Source organism: Pongo pygmaeus, chromosome 12 (assembly GCF_028885625.2).
Source record: "Pongo pygmaeus isolate AG05252 chromosome 12, NHGRI_mPonPyg2-v2.0_pri, whole genome shotgun sequence".
NCBI lineage: Eukaryota > Metazoa > Chordata > Mammalia > Primates > Hominidae > Pongo > Pongo pygmaeus.
In genome coordinates, this window is record NC_072385.2 from 94819551 (window position 1) to 94842605 (window position 23055).

At 36.2% G+C, this 23055-nt stretch overlaps 1 protein-coding gene across 4 annotated transcripts in view; it reads left to right on the top strand.

The window, feature by feature from the left end:
* The window catches only part of SOS1 (SOS Ras/Rac guanine nucleotide exchange factor 1), a 143262-nt gene extending 120226 nt beyond the window's left edge, over positions 1 to 23036 (top strand). For 3 of the 4 annotated variants that reach the window (XM_054475501.2, XM_054475499.2, XM_063648798.1), the window contains exons 18-23: positions 7196 to 7368; positions 7583 to 7699; positions 9273 to 9537; positions 15304 to 15348; positions 17028 to 17146; positions 18294 to 23036. In XM_054475501.2, coding sequence (XP_054331476.1) covers positions 7196 to 7368; positions 7583 to 7699; positions 9273 to 9537; positions 15304 to 15348; positions 17028 to 17146; positions 18294 to 18785 — 1211 coding nt within the window. In that variant the 3' untranslated portion in view covers positions 18786 to 23036. The remainder of the gene's footprint in view (positions 1 to 7195; positions 7369 to 7582; positions 7700 to 9272; positions 9538 to 15303; positions 15349 to 17027; positions 17147 to 18293) is intronic. The other variant, XM_054475500.2, reaches the window with a different exon arrangement.
* Positions 23037 to 23055: the final 19 nt, after the last annotated feature.

Genomic DNA, 23055 nt, shown 5'->3' on the forward strand with positions numbered 1-23055 from the left:
AAACAATCTACCTTGTACTTTTTATTCATTGACATGTATTAGTTTTAAATTCTACCATCTGTCCTTTCTCATTCTGGTTTCTATTGTTTCTAACCTTAGAAAGTTCATATAATCTAGTAATAATCATATTTTCTTCTAGCATTTTTATGACTTTCAAAATTATATTTAACTCTAATATCAAACTGAAGTATCTTTGATATCTTATGAAATACTCAAATTTATTTCCCCACCCAAATTATTTATTTGTTAATCCAGGTTTATTGAATGATTCTACTTTTTCCCTGTTTACATATGGTACCTCCTCCTTTTTTTTTTTTTTTTTTTTTGACACAGAGTCTGGCTCTGTCACCCAGGCTGGAGTGCAGTAGCTGCCATCTCAGCTTACTGCAAGCTCCGCCTCCTGGGTTCATGCCATTCTCCTGCCTCAGCCTCCCGAGTAGCTGGGACTACAGGCACCCGCCACCACACCCAGCTAATTTCTTTTTGTATTTTTAGTAGAGACGGGGTTTCACCGTGTTAGCCAAGATGGTCTTGATCTCCTGACCTCATGATCCACCCGCCTCGGCCTCCCAAAGTGCTGGGATTACAGGCTTGAGCCACCACACCCAGCCAGGGACCTCCTTCTTTAATATGTATTGTATCTCACTGACTTCCTATATCCCTGCCACAGTTTTAAGGATTGTCACTTTATAATCAGTGATTCTCAGCAGGGGGCAGTTTTTGCCCCCCTAGGGAGCATTTAGCAATGCCTGGAGACAATTTTTTTTTTCAACTGTCCTAATTGGGATGGTGCTACAGGCATCTATCTAGTGGGTAGAGGATAGAGATATTGCTAACATCCTGCAATGCATAGGACACTTCCCCACAGCCAATAAGTATCCAGTCCAAAAAGTCAGCATTGCTGAGACAGAGAAACCCTGCTTTATATAGTGTTTTCACAGATGATAAAGTTGGTTCTTCAGGGTTTCCTCAGTCCTTTTTTTTTGGCCAATTTTGCCTGTTTATTTTTCCAAATGAACTTTATAAGTTTGGGTGGGGGGGATGCCCCCAAATGTAACTGGAACAATCTGTCAATTAATTTGTAAAGAACATTTATTATATTTAGCATTTCCCCTTATTATTTTTCCTGGGTATTTTTGGTTTGAATGGTATTCATTAAGTTACCTTTAATTCCGAGAATTTTTAATTTCCTTGGGTTTTCTAAATATTAATCATGTTTACAAAATATGATATACTGTGTCTTCCTTTGACCTTATTTCTGTTACCCCTTACATAATTCGTCATTAACTTCCCAAACAAAGCTTTAAAAATAATGGCAGAAATAAGCAGCTTGTTTTAAACTCAGTTTTAGCAGGGATAAAATATAATTTTACTACTTGCTTGATTAGATGCTTTTTATCCTTTTAAGAAAGCATCCTTCTTGCTACAGAATTGCTTCATTATTTTAAAAATACTAGCCTTCAATTTATATTTACAAACTTTTTTTTAATTACCCCTATTTGTAATATATATTCTTTCTCATTTCTGTTTTTACTTACTTGCTTTAATTTACTTTTTCTTCAAAAAGATAAGGTCTCTAATTATCTGCTGATTTTATGAGGTTTAAAAAAAATCATTATTAATTCCTAGTTTTCCTGAGGACTTTTCCCCTACCCCTACGTTCTTTTTTTGTTTTTTTTGTTGTTGTTGTTGTTTTTTGATACACGGTCTCACTCTATCACCCAGGCTGGAGAGTACAGTGGCACCATCTTGGCTCACTGCATCCTCCACCTCATGGGCTCAATCAGTCATCCCGCCTCAATCCCCCAAGTAAGAGGAACTACAGGCACAAACCACTATGCCTGGCTAATTTTTTTATTTTTTGTAGACACAGGGTTTCACCAGGTTGCCCAGGCTGGTCTCGAACTCCTGAGCTCAAGAGATCCACCCGCCTTGGCCTCCCAAAGTTCTAGGATTACAGGTGTGAGCCACTGTACCCAGCCTGACCCTCTCCGTTCTTGATAAAAATATTGAGTTCATTGATTTTCTCTTCCTGGTAAAATATTAAAGCCTGTATGTTTTTGCTTAAATATGTTACCAGTTCGTTTAAGGGGAACTGGAAAGGCTCTGGATATATCTGACGTTATGTCATTCAATCTGTCAACGTATATTTCTTGAATACCTACTAAGTACCAGGACTATGTCAGGTGCTTAGAAAAGTGAAAAATACACAGTCAGTCTGTTCACCTAGCTTATAGTCGTGCTACTCATGATATCCTGTGGTCTCTGGTACACAGACATGAAAAGAAACCTCAGGACCCATTCACTGACTATTTGGCCCCTGCTCCTGTAACATCTTAATGGTTGGTATTTATTCATACAAACTGAAACTGTCCAAAGTCCTCTCTCAGATCTTTATAAACTTAACTGATCTTCATAACATGTTCTCTTTTTTTTTGAGACAGAGTCTCACTTTTGTTGCCCAGGCTGGAGTGCAATGGCACGATCTCGGCTCACTGCAACCTCTGCCTCCCGGGTTCAAGCGATTCTCCTGCCTCAGCCTCCCAAGTAGCTGGGATTACAGGCACCCACCACCACGCCCAAAAAAATTTTTGTATTTTTACTAGAGACGAGGTTTCACCATGTTGGCCAGGCTGGTCTCAAACTCCTGACCTCAGGTGATCCACCTGCCTCAGCCTCCCAAAGTGCTGGGATTACAGGCGTGAGCCACTGCACCCGGCCATAACATGTTCTTAAGTGAAAGAAGGAAGTTTCAGACCTACTTTAGAGTATGATTTCATAAGGTTTTTTAAGGTGAGCTGTGTGATTTATTGAGTGAATACAAGCATGTAGGTAGTTTGATAGGCACACAAAGTTTAATAGGTGCAGCCCATCTGCCAGCCTTCGTACCCCTTTCTTCTTGTTCATCTTCCTAGTTACTGAGCCTCTGCTCCTTTAAGGTAGTTTATCTACAACTGACCCTGGTCAGTTTTGGTGCCCTATCTTTGCTATTCTTAAGCTAAAAGTTATCAGTCTCTGGAGTTAGACAGCCTTTCATACAGTTCTGACCCAGTGGGTAAAGCCAGATGTTATTGCTCCTTCTGAATTCCATCCTGTCTGTATGGTAGTTTATAGAAACTCCTTCCAGATTCTTTTCCTAAATTCTGGATGCTGGTTTTCAAACCCCTTCTTTGGGGGAGGGTCAGGGATAGTAGCTGATACTTCGTCTATTATTTTACCAGCATTATTCCCATCTTTTGCTGGCACAACCACCATTTAAAGAATAAAAGTAGGGCAGTTACTCCTTCCAAAGCTCTGCCAGATGTTTCAGGTCTGTAACACAGTTTTTCTCCATAAACTAAAATATTCTACTGATAGGTAGAATGGATAGGTGGGCTAAGAAATGAATTTTTTCAGCTGGGCGCAGTGGCTTACGCCTGTAATCCCAGCACTTTGAGAGGTTGAGGTGAGCAAATTGCTTGGGGCCAGGAGTTCAAGACCAGCCTGGCCAACATGGCAAAACCCCATCCCTACTAAAAATACAAAAGTTAGCCAGGCATGGTGGTGCATTCCTGTAGTCCCAGCTTACTCGGGAGGCAGAGGCACAAGAATTGCTTGAACCTGCCAGAAGGCAGAGGTTGTAGTAAGCCGAGATCGCACCACTATACTCCAGCCTGGGTGACAAGGTGAGACTCTGTTTCAAAAACAGAATTTTTTCTAAGGTAAAAGGAGGATGTACCTTAATCAGGTTTGTCATCAAACATCCAAGCCTTTAGCATTGGCTTTGCCCTTTGCATTTACACAGCTCTGATCTTGTGTCCTCCTTCTGTTATGTGTAAATTTGCTTTGTCTCCATTCTTGCTTTCCAGCTATTTTAGAATTGATTCTCATATCCTGGCCTATCTTTTAAATGCCTCTCCTATTTTGAAATAATATACTTCTTTCATTCAATCAAAAACATTTGCTGAATGCCTCTATGTGTTATGCCCAGGGCTACATGCTAAGAATAGACAAATAAGATATAGTTCCATAGTTTCTGTTCCCTTGAAAGAGCAGAGAAATAAGTCACAGCACTGTGTAGTATACTTATAACACTGTATTGTAGAGAAGTGTAGATTGAAGTGTGGACAAATGCTATAGAAGCCTAGAATCCTAAGCAGCTACTTTATCCTGGGAGGGATGGGAAAGACATCAGCAAAAAAGGTCAAACCTCAGCCCTCTTCTTTGTCATAATGCTCTGTTTTCTCTTTCCCTAGAAGAGCTGCCTCCAGAGGTAGGGTATGTTAAATGATATATTGAAGTACAGGAATAACTAGACTTTCTATTTATATATTTTTTAAAACATGAAAAAAAAACCCTAAGCTTTACTAATATATAATTCTCAGGTTTATGTTATACATACATACATATATGCTATGATTTTATTAAACTATATATGTGTATATAGGGAGAAAGCGAGGATATGTGCTTAAATATTTTTTACTGATGCAGTGTAAGATCAAAATTTGGACACCACTGCTGTGATCATTTGTTCTTTTAGCTAGCCATCAGTTAGACATAAAATAATTTCCAAATTTCATCCCGAACTGTACCAAAGTGCTACTTATAAGCATTTTCACAACTTCATTCAAGTGTGCTTTCAAGAACAAAGCTGTGAGTCTTCATTCCCACTGCCCCCATTTCCTCCCCAAACCAGTTAATCAGTTCTTGGGGAGTCTACCTCTTAAATATTTATCCACTCCCCATTATCTCCATAGACACTAGGGCAGCCCTCATCATCTCACCAGGACTATTGTTAGCCTACTAACTGCTCTTCCTGTTACTGGTCTTAACTCCTTCCAACCCATCTGGCTTCATAGTACAACTAGAGTAATCCTTCTAGAATGCAAACAAAATCCTTCTATTTCCCTAATTATCTCCTAGATAAAAGTTAAGCTATTTTAACAAAAGGCACTTCATGACCCAGTCCAAGTGCTAATACCCACAAACTCTTCACAGATGGGCCATCAGTTTGTGACCAATATGGAAGGTTGATTTGGGATGCCACTGAGCATGCATACTCTTATGGATGTGTTTGTCAGACTGAACACTGAGCTGAGTGGATCATGCAAATTGTGTAGAGGACAGTATAAATGGCTGAAAATAAAAGCCAAATGACAGGTAGATGTGAAAATAAAAAAGCCTGTGCTTACTAGAACACACAGTCACTTTGTCTTATGAATGTATCATCAGGCATAGCCTAAGTGCTGAGAAATAACCAAGTAACTAATGCACTTAATAACTGGATCCTTTTAAAAACCAAACAGGCATTGATGTCAGATTTCATTATTGCTGATCTGTTCAATATTGATTTGAATCCTTTTATCTTTCCAAGGATGTGGCCAAAGATTTCTGTGGTATGCCTCTACCACAAAAGCATTTAGAAGTACAAACCCAGCCCTTGCCTATGTCTATCCTCATATCCTGCCACTCTTCCTCTACCCCACACACCAAACCCCTATGGTCTAGCCATACTAAAGAGCAAATTATCTCTAAGTATGCCTTTCAAGCAAGCTTCATCATGAATCAGTGCCTTTATACACACTGCTGCTTTGCTTAGACTGCTCTTCTACCTTTTTCTACTCATTACACTTCTCATTTTTTGGGACTTATTCTAAGCATTATCTCATCTGTGATGCTTTTTCTAGTCCTCCCAGCTCAAGACAGAGTTTGGAATACCTCCTTTTTGCTCTCATAGCATCTTATGCATTACTACTAATATAGCACCTCCTAGTATGTAGCACTTAGCAAATTATACTGTAGTAGCCAACAGCTCTGGATGCCAGAGGTCAGGAACTCCTTAAGCACTGGACTGCTGGAGGTCTTCCTCATTTTTGTACCTGCAGTACCTAATGCAGGACTTGGCTTACAGCAGAGAATCCGTACACGTGTGGGGAGTGAACGAACTCAGATATTCACACTCCTTTTTTCTCCTCAAAGCATTGTATCAGTACTTTAGGGAAAAAGCAAGATGCAACAACAGCATCAACAATCACAACCATGGCTAATTAATACTTAATTTTCGTCAGGCTCTATTCTAAGCTCATACATATATTCACTCATTTGTTTCTCACAGCAACCCTCCTGTCCTCATTTTACAGATGAGAAAAACTGAGGCACAGAGAGACTAATTAAGCAATTTGCACAAGATCACACACACAGGCTGGTCGCAGTGACTCACGCCTGTAATCCCAGTACTTTGGGAGGCCAAGGTGGGTGGATCACCTGAGGTCAGGAGTTTGAGACCAGCCTGGCCAACATGGTGAAACCCCATCTCTACTAAAAAATACAAAAATTAGCTGGGTGTGGTGGCACATGCCTGTAATCCCAGCTACTCAGGAGGCTGAGACAGGAGAATCGCTTGAACCCAGGAAGAGGAGGTTGCAGTGAGCCAAGATCGTGCCATTGCACTCTAGCCTGGGAGACAGAGTGAGACTCCGTCTCAAAAAATGTAAAATATAAAATATTAAAAAAAATAAGATCACACACAGAGAAAGCAGCAGAACTGGTTCCAGAGCCTTTATGCTAGAATAGAAAGTGCCTGTTATTTTGTTCATTCTCCTCCTCGTCCAGTGTACAACTGTAGTGATGGGGAAACAGGAAATCAATTACTAGGTTACCACTAAGTCTAGAAACTACTGAAGACCAGAATTTACATAAATTGTATGCAGTCCCACATCTGACAGTCTTGCAAAACCTTCCACATTTCCATGAGTAAGCCTCTCCAAATAGTACTACTTCTCAATTGCAAATCATAACAACCTCTTGTGTGGCCGTCAGAGCTGACTAAGCAGAAACTATGATCCTCTTAATTTAGTATTTTTCCTGTTTGCCAAAAATGATGTGTCATTAGTGACGAAGTTATTCTTAAAGTTCCTTTAACAAAACTGTGATTTATATCAAATCACAATGGCTTGGAGGGGGTATGGAAAATTGATTATTCTTCCTAACAAATCTATTTTATTAAACTTGGTCTCCCTCCCTTTTTCTTGGATGTTTATAAAATTTAAGTCTTTCACGGATACTTTCTCTTAAGCTGCTGTTTTCATATCATGGAATTGGTTCTTTTGTTATGGCAACTGAGATAGTACAGTGTAATCTACCCACAATTAATGACACAGAAAAAAACTTGCATTTTCCTTCTTTATCCTTGAAATCATTCCATTATATCTTCTAGGAATTTATCTCACTAATATCTTGAAAACAGAAGAAGGCAACCCTGAGGTCCTAAAAAGACATGGGAAAGAGCTTATAAACTTTAGCAAAAGGAGGAAAGTAGCAGAAATAACAGGAGAGATCCAGCAGTACCAAAATCAGCCTTACTGTTTACGAGTAGAATCAGATATCAAAGTAAGTTGAATTATTTAAAGATTCATACTTCTGATTAAGTTTATAAACTACCTAATAAAAGGCAGGTTTATTTTATAGGGGAGAAAAAGTAAAATAAACCTTAAAAGAAATAATTCAATTTACTTGTATTAAATGTTTTCTTAACTTTCCATGAATTTCAAACTGAATTTATGATTTTGAATATTAATTAATTTTTTCTTTGCATTTATTTTAGAGGTTCTTTGAAAACTTGAATCCGATGGGAAATAGCATGGAGAAAGAATTTACAGATTATCTTTTCAACAAATCCCTAGAAATAGAACCACGAAACCCTAAGCCTCTCCCAAGATTTGTAAGCATTTGTATATTTGTATTTCTTTTACATTTATATACTTTTTTCAGTTGTCATCTACATCTGGTGATGTCATTACTACCATATGTGTTATATAGTTTTCCATAAAGGTATTCAGGGATGAAGTATACATGTGATAGTTAAAAGTAATGAAAAAGTACTTAATAATTATGTCCAGGAATATCCCACTTCTTTCCAAATAAATGAATGTTAATACTAATTTGAGTAAATTGTGATATCAAAGATGATGAAATTGAGCAAATATTATGTAAGTTTTTAATTTTTTTTACCCCAAAAAATGTTAAGATTTTAAAGACAGGAAATTTAATCAATTTATACTAATTCACTTGTAATAAATATATCTACTTATGACATTTTAAAAGTAATGACTTATTAGAACTTTCAACCATGAATCATTAGCCGTAAAATACCAAGTTTTGCTAACAATACTTTCTTGGGAAAATAAAGTTTCCATTGTTTTTTGTTACTTGTCAGTGCCCAGCCAAATTTATGTATAGAATCACCAACTCACTGATTTGACTATGTACTCTCTTGTTCATAAAAAAGTCAAAAGTCTGCCAGGTGCAGTGGCTCGTGCCTGTAATCCCAACACTTTGGGAAGCTGAGGCGGGTGGATCATCTGAGGTCAGGAGTTTGAGACCAGCCTGGCCAACATGGTGAAAACCCTGTCTCTAATGAAATACAAAACTTAGCTGGGCATGGTGGCGGGAGCCTGTAGGCCCAGCCACTTGGGAGGCTGAGGCAGAAGAATCACTTGAACCCAGGAGGCGGAGGTTGCAGTGAGCCAACATCGTGCCACGGCTATCCAGCTCCAGCCTGGGAGACAGAGCAAGACTCATCCCAAAAAAAAAAAAAAAGTCAAGAATCCCGAATTAAACATAGATGGCTTCTAAGTGACCAAGATAAATCACATAATGTCTTTTAATTAAAGTGTATGCAATTGCCTGACAGCAAAATTTCTCAAGCCCTTGTTCAGTTTTTAATATGAATTAAAAATAGAAAATTAGAAATAGGTATATAATCTGATCCAATGAAGCACTCACTGAGAAATGATCATTTTGCAAGGAAAATGCAATAAAACCAACATACATACACAAATGAAAATTGGGCAATTTAATGTATTCGTAAATATCTCAAATGGTCCTGATGGCATCACTGTATTACAAAACAGGAAGGTATTGTAATTCACAGTGATGATCCTGGCTTTTCAACAAGGTTAAATTTGCTCAAAATAGTCTGTTTTAAAAACAGGGAAATATACATTTTAGAAAAACTTCCACCCAAATGTATTAAAATAACAAATACTCTAGTATTTATAGGATTAAAACTTAGTTATTTAAAGAAATGCATTCTTTAACAATTTAGATACCAGGGCTTTAGCAAAATAGAATGTTAATACTTTAAATGTTCTACTTTTATTTGAATAATTATGTCCTTATTAGTGATTTATGATTTTCCTGTATATTAGCTGAATTTTACCAGGCACATATAGAAAAACCTTCCTTTCTACTACAGTGTTTAAAGTATTGTGTTTCTTTTGATATGTCTACAGCCAAAAAAATATAGCTATCCCCTAAAATCTCCTGGTGTTCGTCCATCAAACCCAAGACCAGGTACCATGAGGCATCCCACACCTCTGCAGCAGGAGCCAAGGAAAATTAGTTATAGTAGGATCCCTGAAAGTGAAACAGAAAGTACAGCATCTGCACCAAATTCTCCAAGAACACCGTTAACACCTCCGCCTGCTTCTGGTGCTTCCAGTACCACAGATGTTTGCAGTGTATTTGATTCCGATCATTCGAGCCCTTTTCACTCAAGTAGGTGCAAAAATTCTAAGTGCATTAAGGTATTTGTATTATACATGCTAGAGGTAAAAAAGAATCTGTTATTTTTGTGTATGTGTGAACTTGTAGTTAAGTCAAATGCCATTTCAAAAGATAACATTATAAAAATATAAGACAAATTCTAAACTCCACCAACTTGAAATTTCTAAAAAATCTGCTGGAACAGCCCTCTTTAAATTTATTATACGTTAATGAAAGGCCTAGTGGTAAAATTGGCAGCTTAAATTTCATTTGAGCTTTTCATATGCATTCCTCTTATCCAGAGGAGACAAAGATCACTCTTAAAATCTGCAAGTAATTTTAGTCCCATGTTTCAAATGCTGCCTGGCTCCAAAATTATTATACAGGCTGAATATCCCTAATCCAAAAATCCAAAAACCAAAATGTTCTAAAACCCAAAACTTTTTGAGTGTCAACATGATGCTCAAAGGAAATGCTCATTGGAAGTTTTCAGATTTTTCAATTAGGGATGCTAAACCAGTAAGTATGATGTAATATTCTGAAGTCCGAAACACTTTTGGTCCCAAGCATTTCAGATAAAGGATACTTAACATGTATTTGAATACTAGGCAGGGTACACCATCTACTCTCCACCAAATTCTGTAGTAGCTTTTAATTTTGCAATGTATCAGATTTAAGCCCTTTTCGTCTACCCAGTGGTCCCCTGATGGTATATAATGGCTGCTAATACACTGTCTTTGCCTTTCAGTGCAGTGAAACAAATCTCACAGACTGCACACTACTGCTTATCTATCTCTCATTTCTAGACCAGCACTGTCCTATAGAAATATGTGAGCCACATGTATAACTTCAAATGTCTAGTTAGCCACATTAGGAAAAGCAAAAATAACTTCATTACATTTTATTTAACCCAGTATATCAGAAATATTATCATTTCAACATGAAATCAATATAAAAACTTATGATTGAGGTATTTTACATTCCCTTTTTTTGTTCTAAATCTTTAAAATCCAGCGTACATTTTACACTTATAGCACATCTCAGTTCAGACAATTCACAGTCAGATGCTCAATAATTACATGTGGCTAGTGGTTGCCGGACTGTACAGCTCACCTTTTGAAAGGCTACCTTTTCAATCTAGATCACCAATAATTTTTTAAATTAATTTCATGTGAAACTTTAAAGCTCTTCTAAGAACCCTTTTTCATTTGTTCATTATTAAATCAAAACTTCAATCCAGTCACCTTTAACTCTTTCATGACCATTTCCACATGCCCTTACCGTTGGCTGTCTTAGCTCGACGTGCTAATCAAGTTCCCCCTAACTTGACATACTAGAATCTAATACTAGAGGCAGCATGACATTATTATGGGGGAGGAGGTTGAGAAGCACTGACCTCGAAGTTAGAATTTCTGGTTTGTCATCCCAGTCTGCTAATTAGCTTTCTGATTTAAGATAAAATACTTTTTCTGTGCCTTCTGGGGGTCAAATTCGATTTTTAAGATTCTCTCAGTTGGAAGAAATGTAACTAAAAATATACTTAAAATAATTCTTTGGTAGTATATTATTTTGAAATTTGGTCCAGAATCCTTTTTGTTTATTCCTGTAGTATACATACATTTGTAGTTACCCAGTAGTCTTTGTTGTCTTTGGGCCATCTAAAGTATATTTGGGCTGGGCATGGTGGCTCACACCTGTAATCTCAACACTTTGGAAGGCCAAGGTGGGAAAATCACTTGAGGCCAGGACTTTGAGACCAGCCTGGGCAACATAGCGAGACCCCATCTCTCCTAAAAAATGAAAAAATTAGCTGAGAGTAGTGGTGTGCACCTGTAGTCCCAGCTACTTGGGAGGCTGAAGTGGGAGGATTGCTTGAGCTCAGGAGTGTGAGGCTGCAGTGAGCTGTGATCATGCCACTGCATGCCAGCCTGGGCAACAGAGTGAGACCCTGTCTCAAAATAAATAAAGTGTATTTGTCTTGAGAATACTATGACTTGGCATTATTTGGTGACTGAAGGTCATGGAGTCTTTTTTTTTTTTTAATTTTATAAAATTTTTGGTAGAGATAGGGTCTCGCTGTGTTGCCAAAGCTAATCTCAAACTTCTGGCCTCAAACAAACCTCCTGCCTTAACCTTCCAAAGTGCTGGGATTATAGATGAGCCACTGTGCCCCACCATGGAGTCATGTGACACACATAGGAAGCTGTCAGATATTTTTGATAAGTTCAAATAGACACCAAGTAAAAAAAGATTCCCATTCTTCCCAGCTTGCCAACCCCCTAAATTAAGTAATGAAATGAAACCAGCACCTTTTCAGTATATCTGACTTAAAATAATTATTTATTCTGACCCATTTAACTGTTTGCAGGATTTTTTCCCTAGAGCAGACAGCTATAGGTCTGTATCATTAAGGATTTTCAAATAAGTGAACTATTGAAACCACATAAAAGCCATCAGTTGCAAATTCTACTTTAAGTAGCTAAAAATGAAAGTGGTGGAAAAAACAGGAGATAAGCATATTAAGTTCTCTACTAGCACTGAATCTTTAAATGACTAGCTAAACAGAGAAGAAGAAATCATTCTAGAATGCAGTGCTCTGGATCCTGCTTTGTTATAAATAGTTATAATAGCATTAAGTTAACAGTATTAACTTAAACAGCTGGACAGGGGGAGAAAACACTGTTTCAGGAGTTAGGCTTTGTAATCTTAGACTTGAGGGTTTTCTCAATTTCTCTTTGTTTATGATAAAGAAAAACCCTATTACTACTCCCTTTGTTTTTGGTTAAAAACTGAAAATAACTGATTTTGAAATCAAATAAACCAGTGTAATATAAAGCCATCCATGTGTTCTGCTAATCCCTTACTTAAAACCTATCATTTGCTTTTGTGTATTAAAGGTCTCCTCCATATGCTTTTGTCTTCACTTTTGCCTAACTAACAGATGTGCGAGTGCCAGAGGATCACCCGGAGCCTCCAACTTGCTACCCACTGTTTTGCCACTAGAGTGAATACCTACTTCTTGCTTCCCTCAGGGCCTGGCAGAAAAGAACTGCCTTGACTGCAGTCATATGTCATCCCAACGTATTCCACTCAAAGCAGTACAAAGTTCCATTGTTTAAGTTTTTCAAAAGGCAAAGTTTGACTAGAATTTTTTTTTATCAGTTATAATACTATTCTTTTTTTACTCTTATGGTTTTTTCCCAAAATAATCTACTTTTAAACCTATAATCAATTATTTCAGCCAGTATCTGCTGCATATCTTATTCCTTGCTAAACACTTACACGTCTTCATTGGGAAAGCTTGCAGTCTTACTGAGAGATTAAAAATAATCATAGTGCAAACAGATTCACAGTTAAATGCTAAAAAAAAAGTGGTAAAGACATAAATACTGGAGAGGCTTATAGAAAGATGACCTCAGAATGGGCAAGAGTGGTCATGGAAAGCGTTGTGGTAAAGACAGGGCAGAGAAGTGGCCACATACTTAGTGCTGCCACATATACATTCAAAGCCCTGTTCCACACCTTGCCCTGGCCAGGTCCACCTTTGAGGTGATGACGACAGTTGCTGAGAAAAGAGAAAAGACCACTGGCTCACTACTTGTTTCTGCTACTATAATAGAGAGGAGAAAATGATGAAATGCTCTTTTTACCTTCCTGTTTGAAGATTGCCTGGTCATAAAAAGGAGTCAGAGGTCTGACTTCTCTATTTCCATCCCTTAGGGGACTCTTTAACAACAAAAAGAATGTATTACAAGTATGTCAAGCTGATACGCAAGGCTTTTCCTCCTGGAAGTTTGGTGTAAGTGATGAGTTTCTAATCCCAAATATATTTGCATTTACCAGGCTTTTGTGAGTTTAAGAAGTTATCATATCTTTTTTTTTCTATAGGAAAATGCTTGTTTCTATCAAGAATGACTCCTTTATAAACTGGGGAGTATCTTTAAGAGTGGTTTCAACCCTGACTGTATAATATAATCTGTTGAGGAGCTTAAAAAAAATATGTAGGCCCAGCCCACACTGGACTGGCATTGGTACCTGGTATCAGTATTTTTTAAAAACTTCCCATAGGCTTCTAATGTACAGCCAAGATTGAGGACCATTTGTCTGTCATCTGGGATTATGCTTAATAAATTAATACTGTTTTTTAAATTAATTAGATTTCACTAAGTCATTATCAGTAAATTTGCTCAGTATCTAACTGACAAGAATTTCTAGCATATATTTCTTGATTAGTGCATGTAAAATTCTAAAAGAATTTTTATAGTATTTTCCAGGCAATAAGACAACTAGTGCCCCAGATTTACCAAATGCATGAGTCTAAGCCTTGCTATATATAAATATACTCAAAGCCAAGTTTACATCTGTGTACATAAGTGTGCATGCATATGTACAATTAAAGACTACAGTTTTAACAGTCATGAGCTTGTGTTTTGATTTTACTCCTATTCCTGTATTGTATTAAGTGTACTATCATGTTCTTGAGGCATATCGCCAGGAGATATATTTATTTCTTTTCCAGGAAAAGTGGGACATACATAAGTAGGTAAACGCTAGAGCTAGATACTCCTTTAATCTCTATTACGTCAGATCTCTGGCTCCCTTTTACAACCAGGCAATCTTCAATTATAGGTGGCTAATAGGGAAGAAAATCTTTGGCAGAGCAACAGCGTCATGTAATTTCAGAGTATAAAAATGAATTTTAATCTTCTGAAAGGTAATATTAGAATTAGCTGGATTGCTACACTTAGGAATCATAGGTTCCAAATAAATATCAGTACGTATGGAAATTAGATAATGGGACAGATTATTTGAAATTAGGGCTGCCTAGAAATCTGGAATGTGAGATCATCCTCCTCCTGACCAAATATGCTTGAATAAACTTAATATTCCAAATTATGTGAGGGATTGCCTATTGTGCAAAAAAAAAAAAAAAAGAAATCTGAATTTTAAAAAAATCAGCACAGTCTAGTATTATTTTAGTCTCTTGGATGTTATAACGTTATCTGTTCCATCTGTTGTTAATATGAGACAGTGTAACATAAACAACTATATTGATTTAGAATCAGTATAGATCACCTAGCCTTTGGTCTCAATTTTCCTCTTTTATGCTCTTGGGGCTTTCACTTTTGATTTTCAGTTTTTTTCTTAAAATAATTAATATTGTTGAAATTAGACTTTCTAAATTTAAATTTATCAGAATTTCCTATGTAAAATGAGTCTAGGCACCAAATGTTTAATGACTAAAAAAAAGTTTATGACTATAAAAGGAAAAACCCTGTATAAATTTCAAGCTTGTTTTATATCCAAAGTGCTAGTTATTTTGTGATGAGAATATATACCCCAAGAACATTTTTGAAAGACATATAATTAGTAACTTTTTTATTTTTCAACTTACATAAAATAAATTTATTACTTGTTTCACAAGTTTGAGTTTTCAAAATAATCTTTACTAAATAGCATATTTATATACATCCAGCTGAACTTTTTGCTTGAATTGGGTTTCTACATTTTAAAAAGTTTTTTTTAGGATTTTTTTATGAATGTTTTTCATTTAATAATTATGAAATCAAGTAAAGCTAAAAGGAATCTTAAATTCCCAATATGATATCATTTTCTTCTTCTCAAAAGTAAGTAGTATTGAGGTTTTACTATAAACTGTTACAGCATTCTTTAAAACTACAATGACAATAACATTTTCATCATAATACAAATTTTTGCAGATGAGCTGAATATATCAATGAAAGAAAAAAATCTACTTTTTCTTGTTTCCTTTCACAGGCAATGATACCGTCTTTATCCAAGTTACTCTGCCCCATGGCCCAAGTTAGTATATTTGGTTTAAGACTCATAATTCTTGCTTTGGCTTTAAAAATCAAACCAAGTGTAACCTTTCCTGCTAAAACTCTTCTTGGGTCTGGCAGCATTGGTACCTTGCTTGCAACATCCTAGAAGTGAGGCCTTCACTGGTGCTATCTTTTGATCATAAGTGATTTGCTTAAATTTATATATTTTTCATGCTTTTTATAAAACCTTGTTTCTCTCTTAAAAGAACATATTAAATAAGTGGCTTCCACATTTAACCATTTCTTTTTTCCAACTATAGAGTTCTAAATATATTTTAATGCTCAACTTTGAAAAAAAAAAAAAGGCAAGAGCATGCATGCGCATATGGGAATGCTGGCAGCTACATGCAGTTTCTAAATCACAAAATATACTTAGCCTGATGGCAGGATCTATTACAGACAACTGCTTTTGACTTCAGAAGAACTTTCTTATAATTGTAATTATTCAAAGTATAGCCTAAATACTGATAAACAAAATAAAGTTCCATTTTAATTTTAAGGTAAACTAACAAGTCACTATATTCCATTATTTTAATTATTTAAGCTAATATTTTTTTGCTGTCCTTTCATACAATTTGAAAATATGTACAATGGAAAATACTAGTTACAAGCTGAATTAACTGTATATTCTTAAGAAAAAAGGTAGGTGATCAAAATGTTGATCATTTGAATAATATCAGTACACAAAGTACTCTTTTTAAGTTCTATATTTTACAACATATGACAAAATAAAAAGCTTAATGCTTAAAGGGAAAAAAAACTGCCAAATATAATTTTGAATGATGGTTTAAGTATTTTTTTCACATCTTTTTTTATAGTGGGTATAAACAACTAAGTGTTGTTTTCCAAAGTGTAATTATTTATATGCCTACCTTATGTTCTTGTTACCATAAATGTCTGTAAGAGAGGTTCCAATTAGTAGCTTTACTTACCTTTTTTGTGCCAGTTCATCAACTTATTCTTAAATCAGATTCACTAGATTTTAGTGTAATTTCTGTTTTCATGGTCAGGGCTGCCTCCGTTGTCTTGAATAGTGCCATAACCGTTAAAATTTTTGGATTTAGAGTATAATGAGCCTCTTTTTGCTTACAGGCAAAGGAGAGCCTATAACTAAACAAAATGAGGAGAGGCCCCTCACCTAGACACTAGGATTCTTTCCCTTGCATCCTTTGAGAGAAATGCTAGGGAGAGACATTGGAGAGAGTGGTTAAGAGCACAAACTCTATTCCCAGGGACTATCCAGTAAGGTGGGGAAGTTCTATAAATTCTAATAAAGTCAAAGAAAAAAATGAACCCATTATAGAATCTAAAAATTACCATTCCAAAGATTTTCAGTAGCTCACTGTCTCCCAGACATCTGAGAATCAGACTCAATTAAAAATTTCAATAATAGAGTAACCATGGGAATGTTATTTTGTTCAGGCAAAATAACAGAATACCTTAGGCAGCTTTTTTCTAAATATTCTGCTAAAAAATGTCTGCATGCTTTTATGGCAGTTTGCTTTAATGAAATACTATTCGGTATTGGTTTATTGAACGGCTTTTGGTATTTCTACACATTACTTTTAATTATAAGCAATTTCCAGCTAAGACTTTTCAAGGTAAATAAATGAAATAAAATTCCTGTGGACTTTTTCTTAAAAATTTAACATCCTACAGGATCTGCTTCTGTATCATCTATAAGTTTAACCAAAGGCACTGATGAAGTGCCTGTCCCTCCTCCTGTTCCTCCACGAAGACGACCAGAATCTGCCCCAGCAGAATCTTCACCATCTAAGGTAAAGTAAGAAATCTTGTTATGTAGAAATTGGAATCATTACAGTTACATTATAATAAATGGCTGTCTAGTTTAGTTCTCGCTAGGATAAGTTAACATTTCAGAGTATATAGGTTTAATAGTTTAAACAAGGATTACATATAGATGTAGCATGCAGTAATGTTTCTTTCTTCTGAAGGTAGTTTTTTGGTATGCATTCAAGACCCTTGTAAACCTAAGGCTATGGTTATTTTCAGAAAAAAACAAAACAAGTTTTAATCTGTAAAGTAAGAGGAATTTGGTTTCAAGCAGTTCTTTAAAAGCATACAGAGAAAGTCCTGAAGCTTTGTATGAAGGCACATTGTAAGTCAAACTGTATTTTGACATATGCTAAAATTTACTTATCTGAGCCCTTAATAGTAAATCTGACATACTTTTAAATGGAGTTTTCATGAAAATTCTGGGTTTGGAAGAGACCCCAAAGGCTCAAAATAGCTACTATTTCTACTTATTTAATTTTTTTTTTTTTTTGGCCAGCTGTTAAACTTAATTCACTAGTTCTTAAGCTGTGCAGAGTGCAGAGCACCAGGATAAGTCAAGACAAGATACTCTTTGTAGAACTTCATGAATGTTAACATAGTTAACTTAAAATTATAAAATAGGTACTTTATGCTAAATTAGAAATGATCTTAGGTTGAGTGATAAGCTAAGCAAGCAGTAGCAAACAAAATTTTGAGGAAAAAAATTTAAGTAAAAACTATGGCAAACTTTTTTTTTTCTTCCCATTTAAAACATATGCCAGCCTTGGCAACAGAGCAAGACCTTGACTCTACAAAAAATGAAAAAAATTAGCCAGGCATGGTGGTACATGCCAGTGGTCCTTGCTGCTTGGGATGCTGAGGTCGGGGGATCACTTGAGCCCAGGAAGTTGAGGCTACAGTGAGCCATGATTGCACCACTGCACTCCAGTCTGGCCAATAGAGCAAGGTGTTGTCTCAAAAAAAAATTTTTTTTTTTTTTTAATTAAAAAGAAAACATATGGCAAAACTCCCTGTTCCACACTTAGCATCCTGCCAGTAGCATGTTTGAAAACCCCAACTTAATTCTTATAGTCATGATACTTCATAAATTTATTAATAAATGTGTATTTTATTCTTTTCATTTGTTAGATTATGTCTAAGCATTTGGACAGTCCCCCAGCCATTCCTCCTAGGCAACCCACATCAAAAGCCTATTCACCACGATATTCAATATCAGACCGGACCTCTGTCTCAGACCCTCCTGAAAGCCCTCCCTTATTACCACCACGAGAACCTGTGAGGACACCTGATGTTTTCTCAAGCTCACCACTACATCTCCAACCTCCCCCTTTGGGCAAAAAAAGTGACCATGGCAATGCCTTCTTCCCAAACAGCCCTTCCCCTTTTACACCACCTCCTCCTCAAACACCTTCTCCTCACGGCACAAGAAGGCATCTGCCATCACCACCATCGACACAAGAAGTGGACCTTCATTCCATTGCTGGGCCGCCTGTTCCTCCACGACAAAGCACTTCTCAACATATCCCTAAACTCCCTCCAAAAACTTACAAAAGGGAGCACACACACCCATCCATGCACAGAGATGGACCACCACTGTTGGAGAATGCCCATTCTTCCTGAGTTCCTCTGTACTGGGATGTATATTTTCCTAGCCCCAAATCCATTGCTGGCAATGGATGCACTGAATGTGCCAGCACTGAGGAGTTAAAATGAGAACTCCAAACACTAACGACTCTTCTTCAAGATGCAGTATAAGACAATGAATTTTAACCTAGATGTAATTATAAAATGGAAATGGTATTCCAGTTTAGAATATCGAAAGACTGACTGACCTAGAGGAATTGGACAACTGATTGCACCTGAAAATCATAAAGGGACTTTTTCTGGCCAATAGGCAGGAGTCCTCTTTTTGTGAAGTGATCTTTTGTGAAGTGATCTTTAAAGGGATGGAAAACACAGTCTAGTGTCCAGCAGGCCCACATGATGACAGTTTTTGTAATTCAAATTATGCACTTTTAAAAAAAAAAACTTAAACAGGGATCTTAATATCTTCCTTTGTTTTCCTTTGCTTTACTCTTCTACTTTAAAATATTTTCTTAAAAATCTGTGAGGAAAGGCTGTGGTACCTGACCTTGTTGAAATCAAGGCCCGGCACTGTACTACAGTCCTGTTTACAGATTATTACGGTGAACTGAATGGGTACCGAGGCTTCACCAAAGAGGTACTTTTTTGTTGTTGTTGTTGTTTTAGGAATAATTGTACCAATTTTAAGAGCATTCCCCCTACCTGTCCCCACACACCCAAACAAAATGTGGTGGTGTTGCCTTCAAAAAAGAGAAGTTTTGTGTCATTAACATGACAGAAGAACTTTTTAAAAAAAAATAACTGTCAAGTATTCTATTTGCATTTAGGAGACTGTTAATCTATGCTAGATTGTCATTTTCCCTCCTTCTCCCACAAAAGTTTACTGGTAGTCCATGTCATGGCTCGTAGCTATCCCTCTAACCATACCATGGAAATGGAGGCACCCAATGTGAAAAGGAGCACTTGCTGGGCATCACTGACACCGCTCATGTTTTACTCATAGTTGAGTAATCAGCATATCTAGAATTATCTTGCATTGCCTAAATCATATGTATATAGTGAATGTTATATAATATACCTGGCAGGTCTGTTTTAATTTAATTGAATAAAGATACAAATACTTTGTCTGGCTGGCATATATTAAATTATTATATGAAGAAAATGGTTGATTCTTATTTCTTTTAGTTGAAAAACACACAAAAACACTAAACATAAAAGCACGTTTTGTGGTACGCCTTGGTTTCTAGTTCTGGATATATGTATTAATCTTAAAGAATGATCTAAAGTCACAGCTTGGCGTATAGGAAGATACTTGGTTAGAATAGGATGGGTATCTTTTAAGCAGAACTTTGTAAGTTTTAAGTTCCTAAGCAACATGTATACAGTTTGTTAAGGTTTATATTGAACATTCTACCTTGCTTGAGGTTTTCTGCTTTATCAAAACTATTCATAATAGAACATCTAGCTGCATCATTACTATCATAATATGGATTATTCATAAAGCGTATGTACTGTTCTTCTGAGTCTAAATACTGTGACTGAAATGCATGCACCTTGTTGAAGAGAAAACATTTTATTAATCTCCACTATAATGTCTGTGAAATGTGCGGTATTCCATCCTTAGAGAGTTATCTGGTCCATCAGCATCTGCATGTATCCTCTGAATAATGAAGCAACATTTCAGCAATTCTGTTAACCACGCCATTAGAGACATTTTTAGAAGTGCTGCAACATGGTGGGAACCTAGTACTTTAATAATTTCCTATGATATTTATTAGAGCATAAAATGTACATCACGATAGTACAATATGTAGTCCTTTAAGACCAGAAGGTATGTTAACTGCACCGTCATTAAGCAGTCTATCCTATTTTCTTATTTGTTAGAATTGAATCCTTTCTGTTCAATATCTGTACCATTCCTATGATGGTAGCCATTTTTCTCTTTATAAAATATTTCCTCTTTGAAAAGCATCCTAAAACATTAATTTCAAATCCCCTCTTGGATGCAAAGTGTCCCTAAGACCATCCATTCAACAGTATTTATGTAAGCCAACTTACTAGAGCCGCTACAACGAATCATGATAGACAGTCCAGAATCTCCCAGGACTTTTTACTGGGCCAGCCTCATTGTCCCTAAGATTTCTCTTTTTATGTCTCATGGATTACTTCTCTTTTTAATTGCCCCAGGCCCATTCCAAATGAGAACCTGGTAAAAGTCACATTGGACCCCATTCAGTATGTCTTCGGCTAATGTGTTAGCCTTCAATAAGGTGATAACCCCTTTTCAACCTATCTGGTCTATAAAGAGGAAAAATTCAAATTTGGAGTTCTAATCTTATTTCTCCCAAAGGGAACTATTCTTCTACCCCATGGTTCTAGGAGACCACTTCACTGTGCAACAGTTTTATATGCATTGTGGATGAAGGGTATTTTTATTCTGAACTGTTAACATTTGGGTAAAAATATTTTCTGCAGTGGTAACTGATTAGAAAAATTCCAATTGGATGCCCTTAGATGGAGGTGAGAAAATGATATCCTTGCCTTCTTCTCAATATGAAACATTAACTAGTTGACAAATTATCCTTGTAGTAATGAAAATATATTTAATCAGGGACCAGAAATGGCAGAGGAGATAAATGCATCATTACAAAATTCTGCTTTTGAATCCTGGACATTACAAGGGGGTAAATGCAGCATGACTTTTTGTTAACCACATTCCAAAATGTGGAACATTTCTTTTAGAAATTAAAATATTTCAAGGCTGATGTATTTTAAGACTACACATTATCAGGAAACATACATTGAGAGTTTGCTGAATTAAAGGTTGTTGGGCATCAAATTATATTTAGTAGGTTACTATTCTCTAACAACTCAAGGATGTTTAATGGATCTGAATTTGACAAAGAGCATGCCACACTAATACTACAGTCAACAACAGCCCAGAGAACAATTACTATGTCAGCTGGAGGCTATATTATGATTCTAAATTCTTAAAGGTTTTTTTCCCTCCATAAATCAAAAATTACCCTATGTAAACCAAAAATTAGTTGGTATTTATGGTCATGATCTTAATTCTCAAGTTTAGCTTAATCTTGTATTTCATTGTTTGTCTTCTAATATGACAGCTTAAATTCAGATTTTTAAGTGACTCAGCAAAATAGGAGGAGTGTCCCAATTTATTAGTGTTGTACATATTGAGGAAAACCTTTTTGTTCCTTCAGATTTAGAAAGAAACAGTTTAACCATTTATTTCTTGGTATTCTGCTGCTGTGAATAGGTTTACTTATACTTTTAACATATATTGTGTGACTGCGCAAGTATAGGTCCTGTTGTATTGCACATTAATCTTTACCAGTAAATAAACATCACAAGGTTAATATTGGTTTGGCTGACAGAATTATGCAGTAAAGTTATTTATAAGGGAACATGATGACTTTATTCAATATTTTTCTTCTTTGAAACATCTCATTACTTTTAAAATTATTTCATAATCCCTTATACATGAGCCAATGAAATATTTTGAGCTCTACTTAAGAAGCATGAAGTCTATATTATAAATCTAAACAACAAAAGCACTTGTAACTTGTTTAGTAAATTCCATGCCTTATTTTCCATTTTTGACACCGTAAAGTGCATTTTCTGTCGACTGTGAGCAAATTTCCCTTTTGCCTTTAATGAAAATAGTGCATTAAGTAGCCAATTGCTGCAGAATTATAAAGCAAATTAGCTAACGGTGGGTCACATTGGACTACCACTCAAAGAAACAAGATGCATAAAAGATGGAAGGTACATGTGGTGTGGCTTAGGGAGAGCGCACCTGTGCCAGATGCATGCCACTTTCAGTAGCTGCCAAATGTGCCTTTAATTAAGAACATCTCTAATTTTTTTCTTCAGATCAAGTCAGCATTTGGGGGCGGGATTTGGGCAGGGAACTTTGGGGTGCAAATATCTGGTGAAACCACCAGAGAATTTGTTTGTCAAAGTGACATGTATAATTTTAGTTGAGACGTGTTTGTGTATATATGTGTATTTGCCTTTGTTTAGTAGCACGGTTATTTGCTAAAATAATTGTCAAAAAATTGCTCTGTCGGTCTTACTTTGATGTAAGAACAAAGTGTGGTCTATACATCTAAAATGGCCTTTGTACCTAACCATGTTCATAGGTAATCTTTGTACTCTGTGTGCAGCAGTATTTGGTTTGCATTTAAAGTGAAAATAACGGCTGTTATTTTTCTGGCATTACTAAGATAAACCGAAAAATAATAAAGAAAAATGCCTTACATAGCCCACAAGTGTATTATTTTTG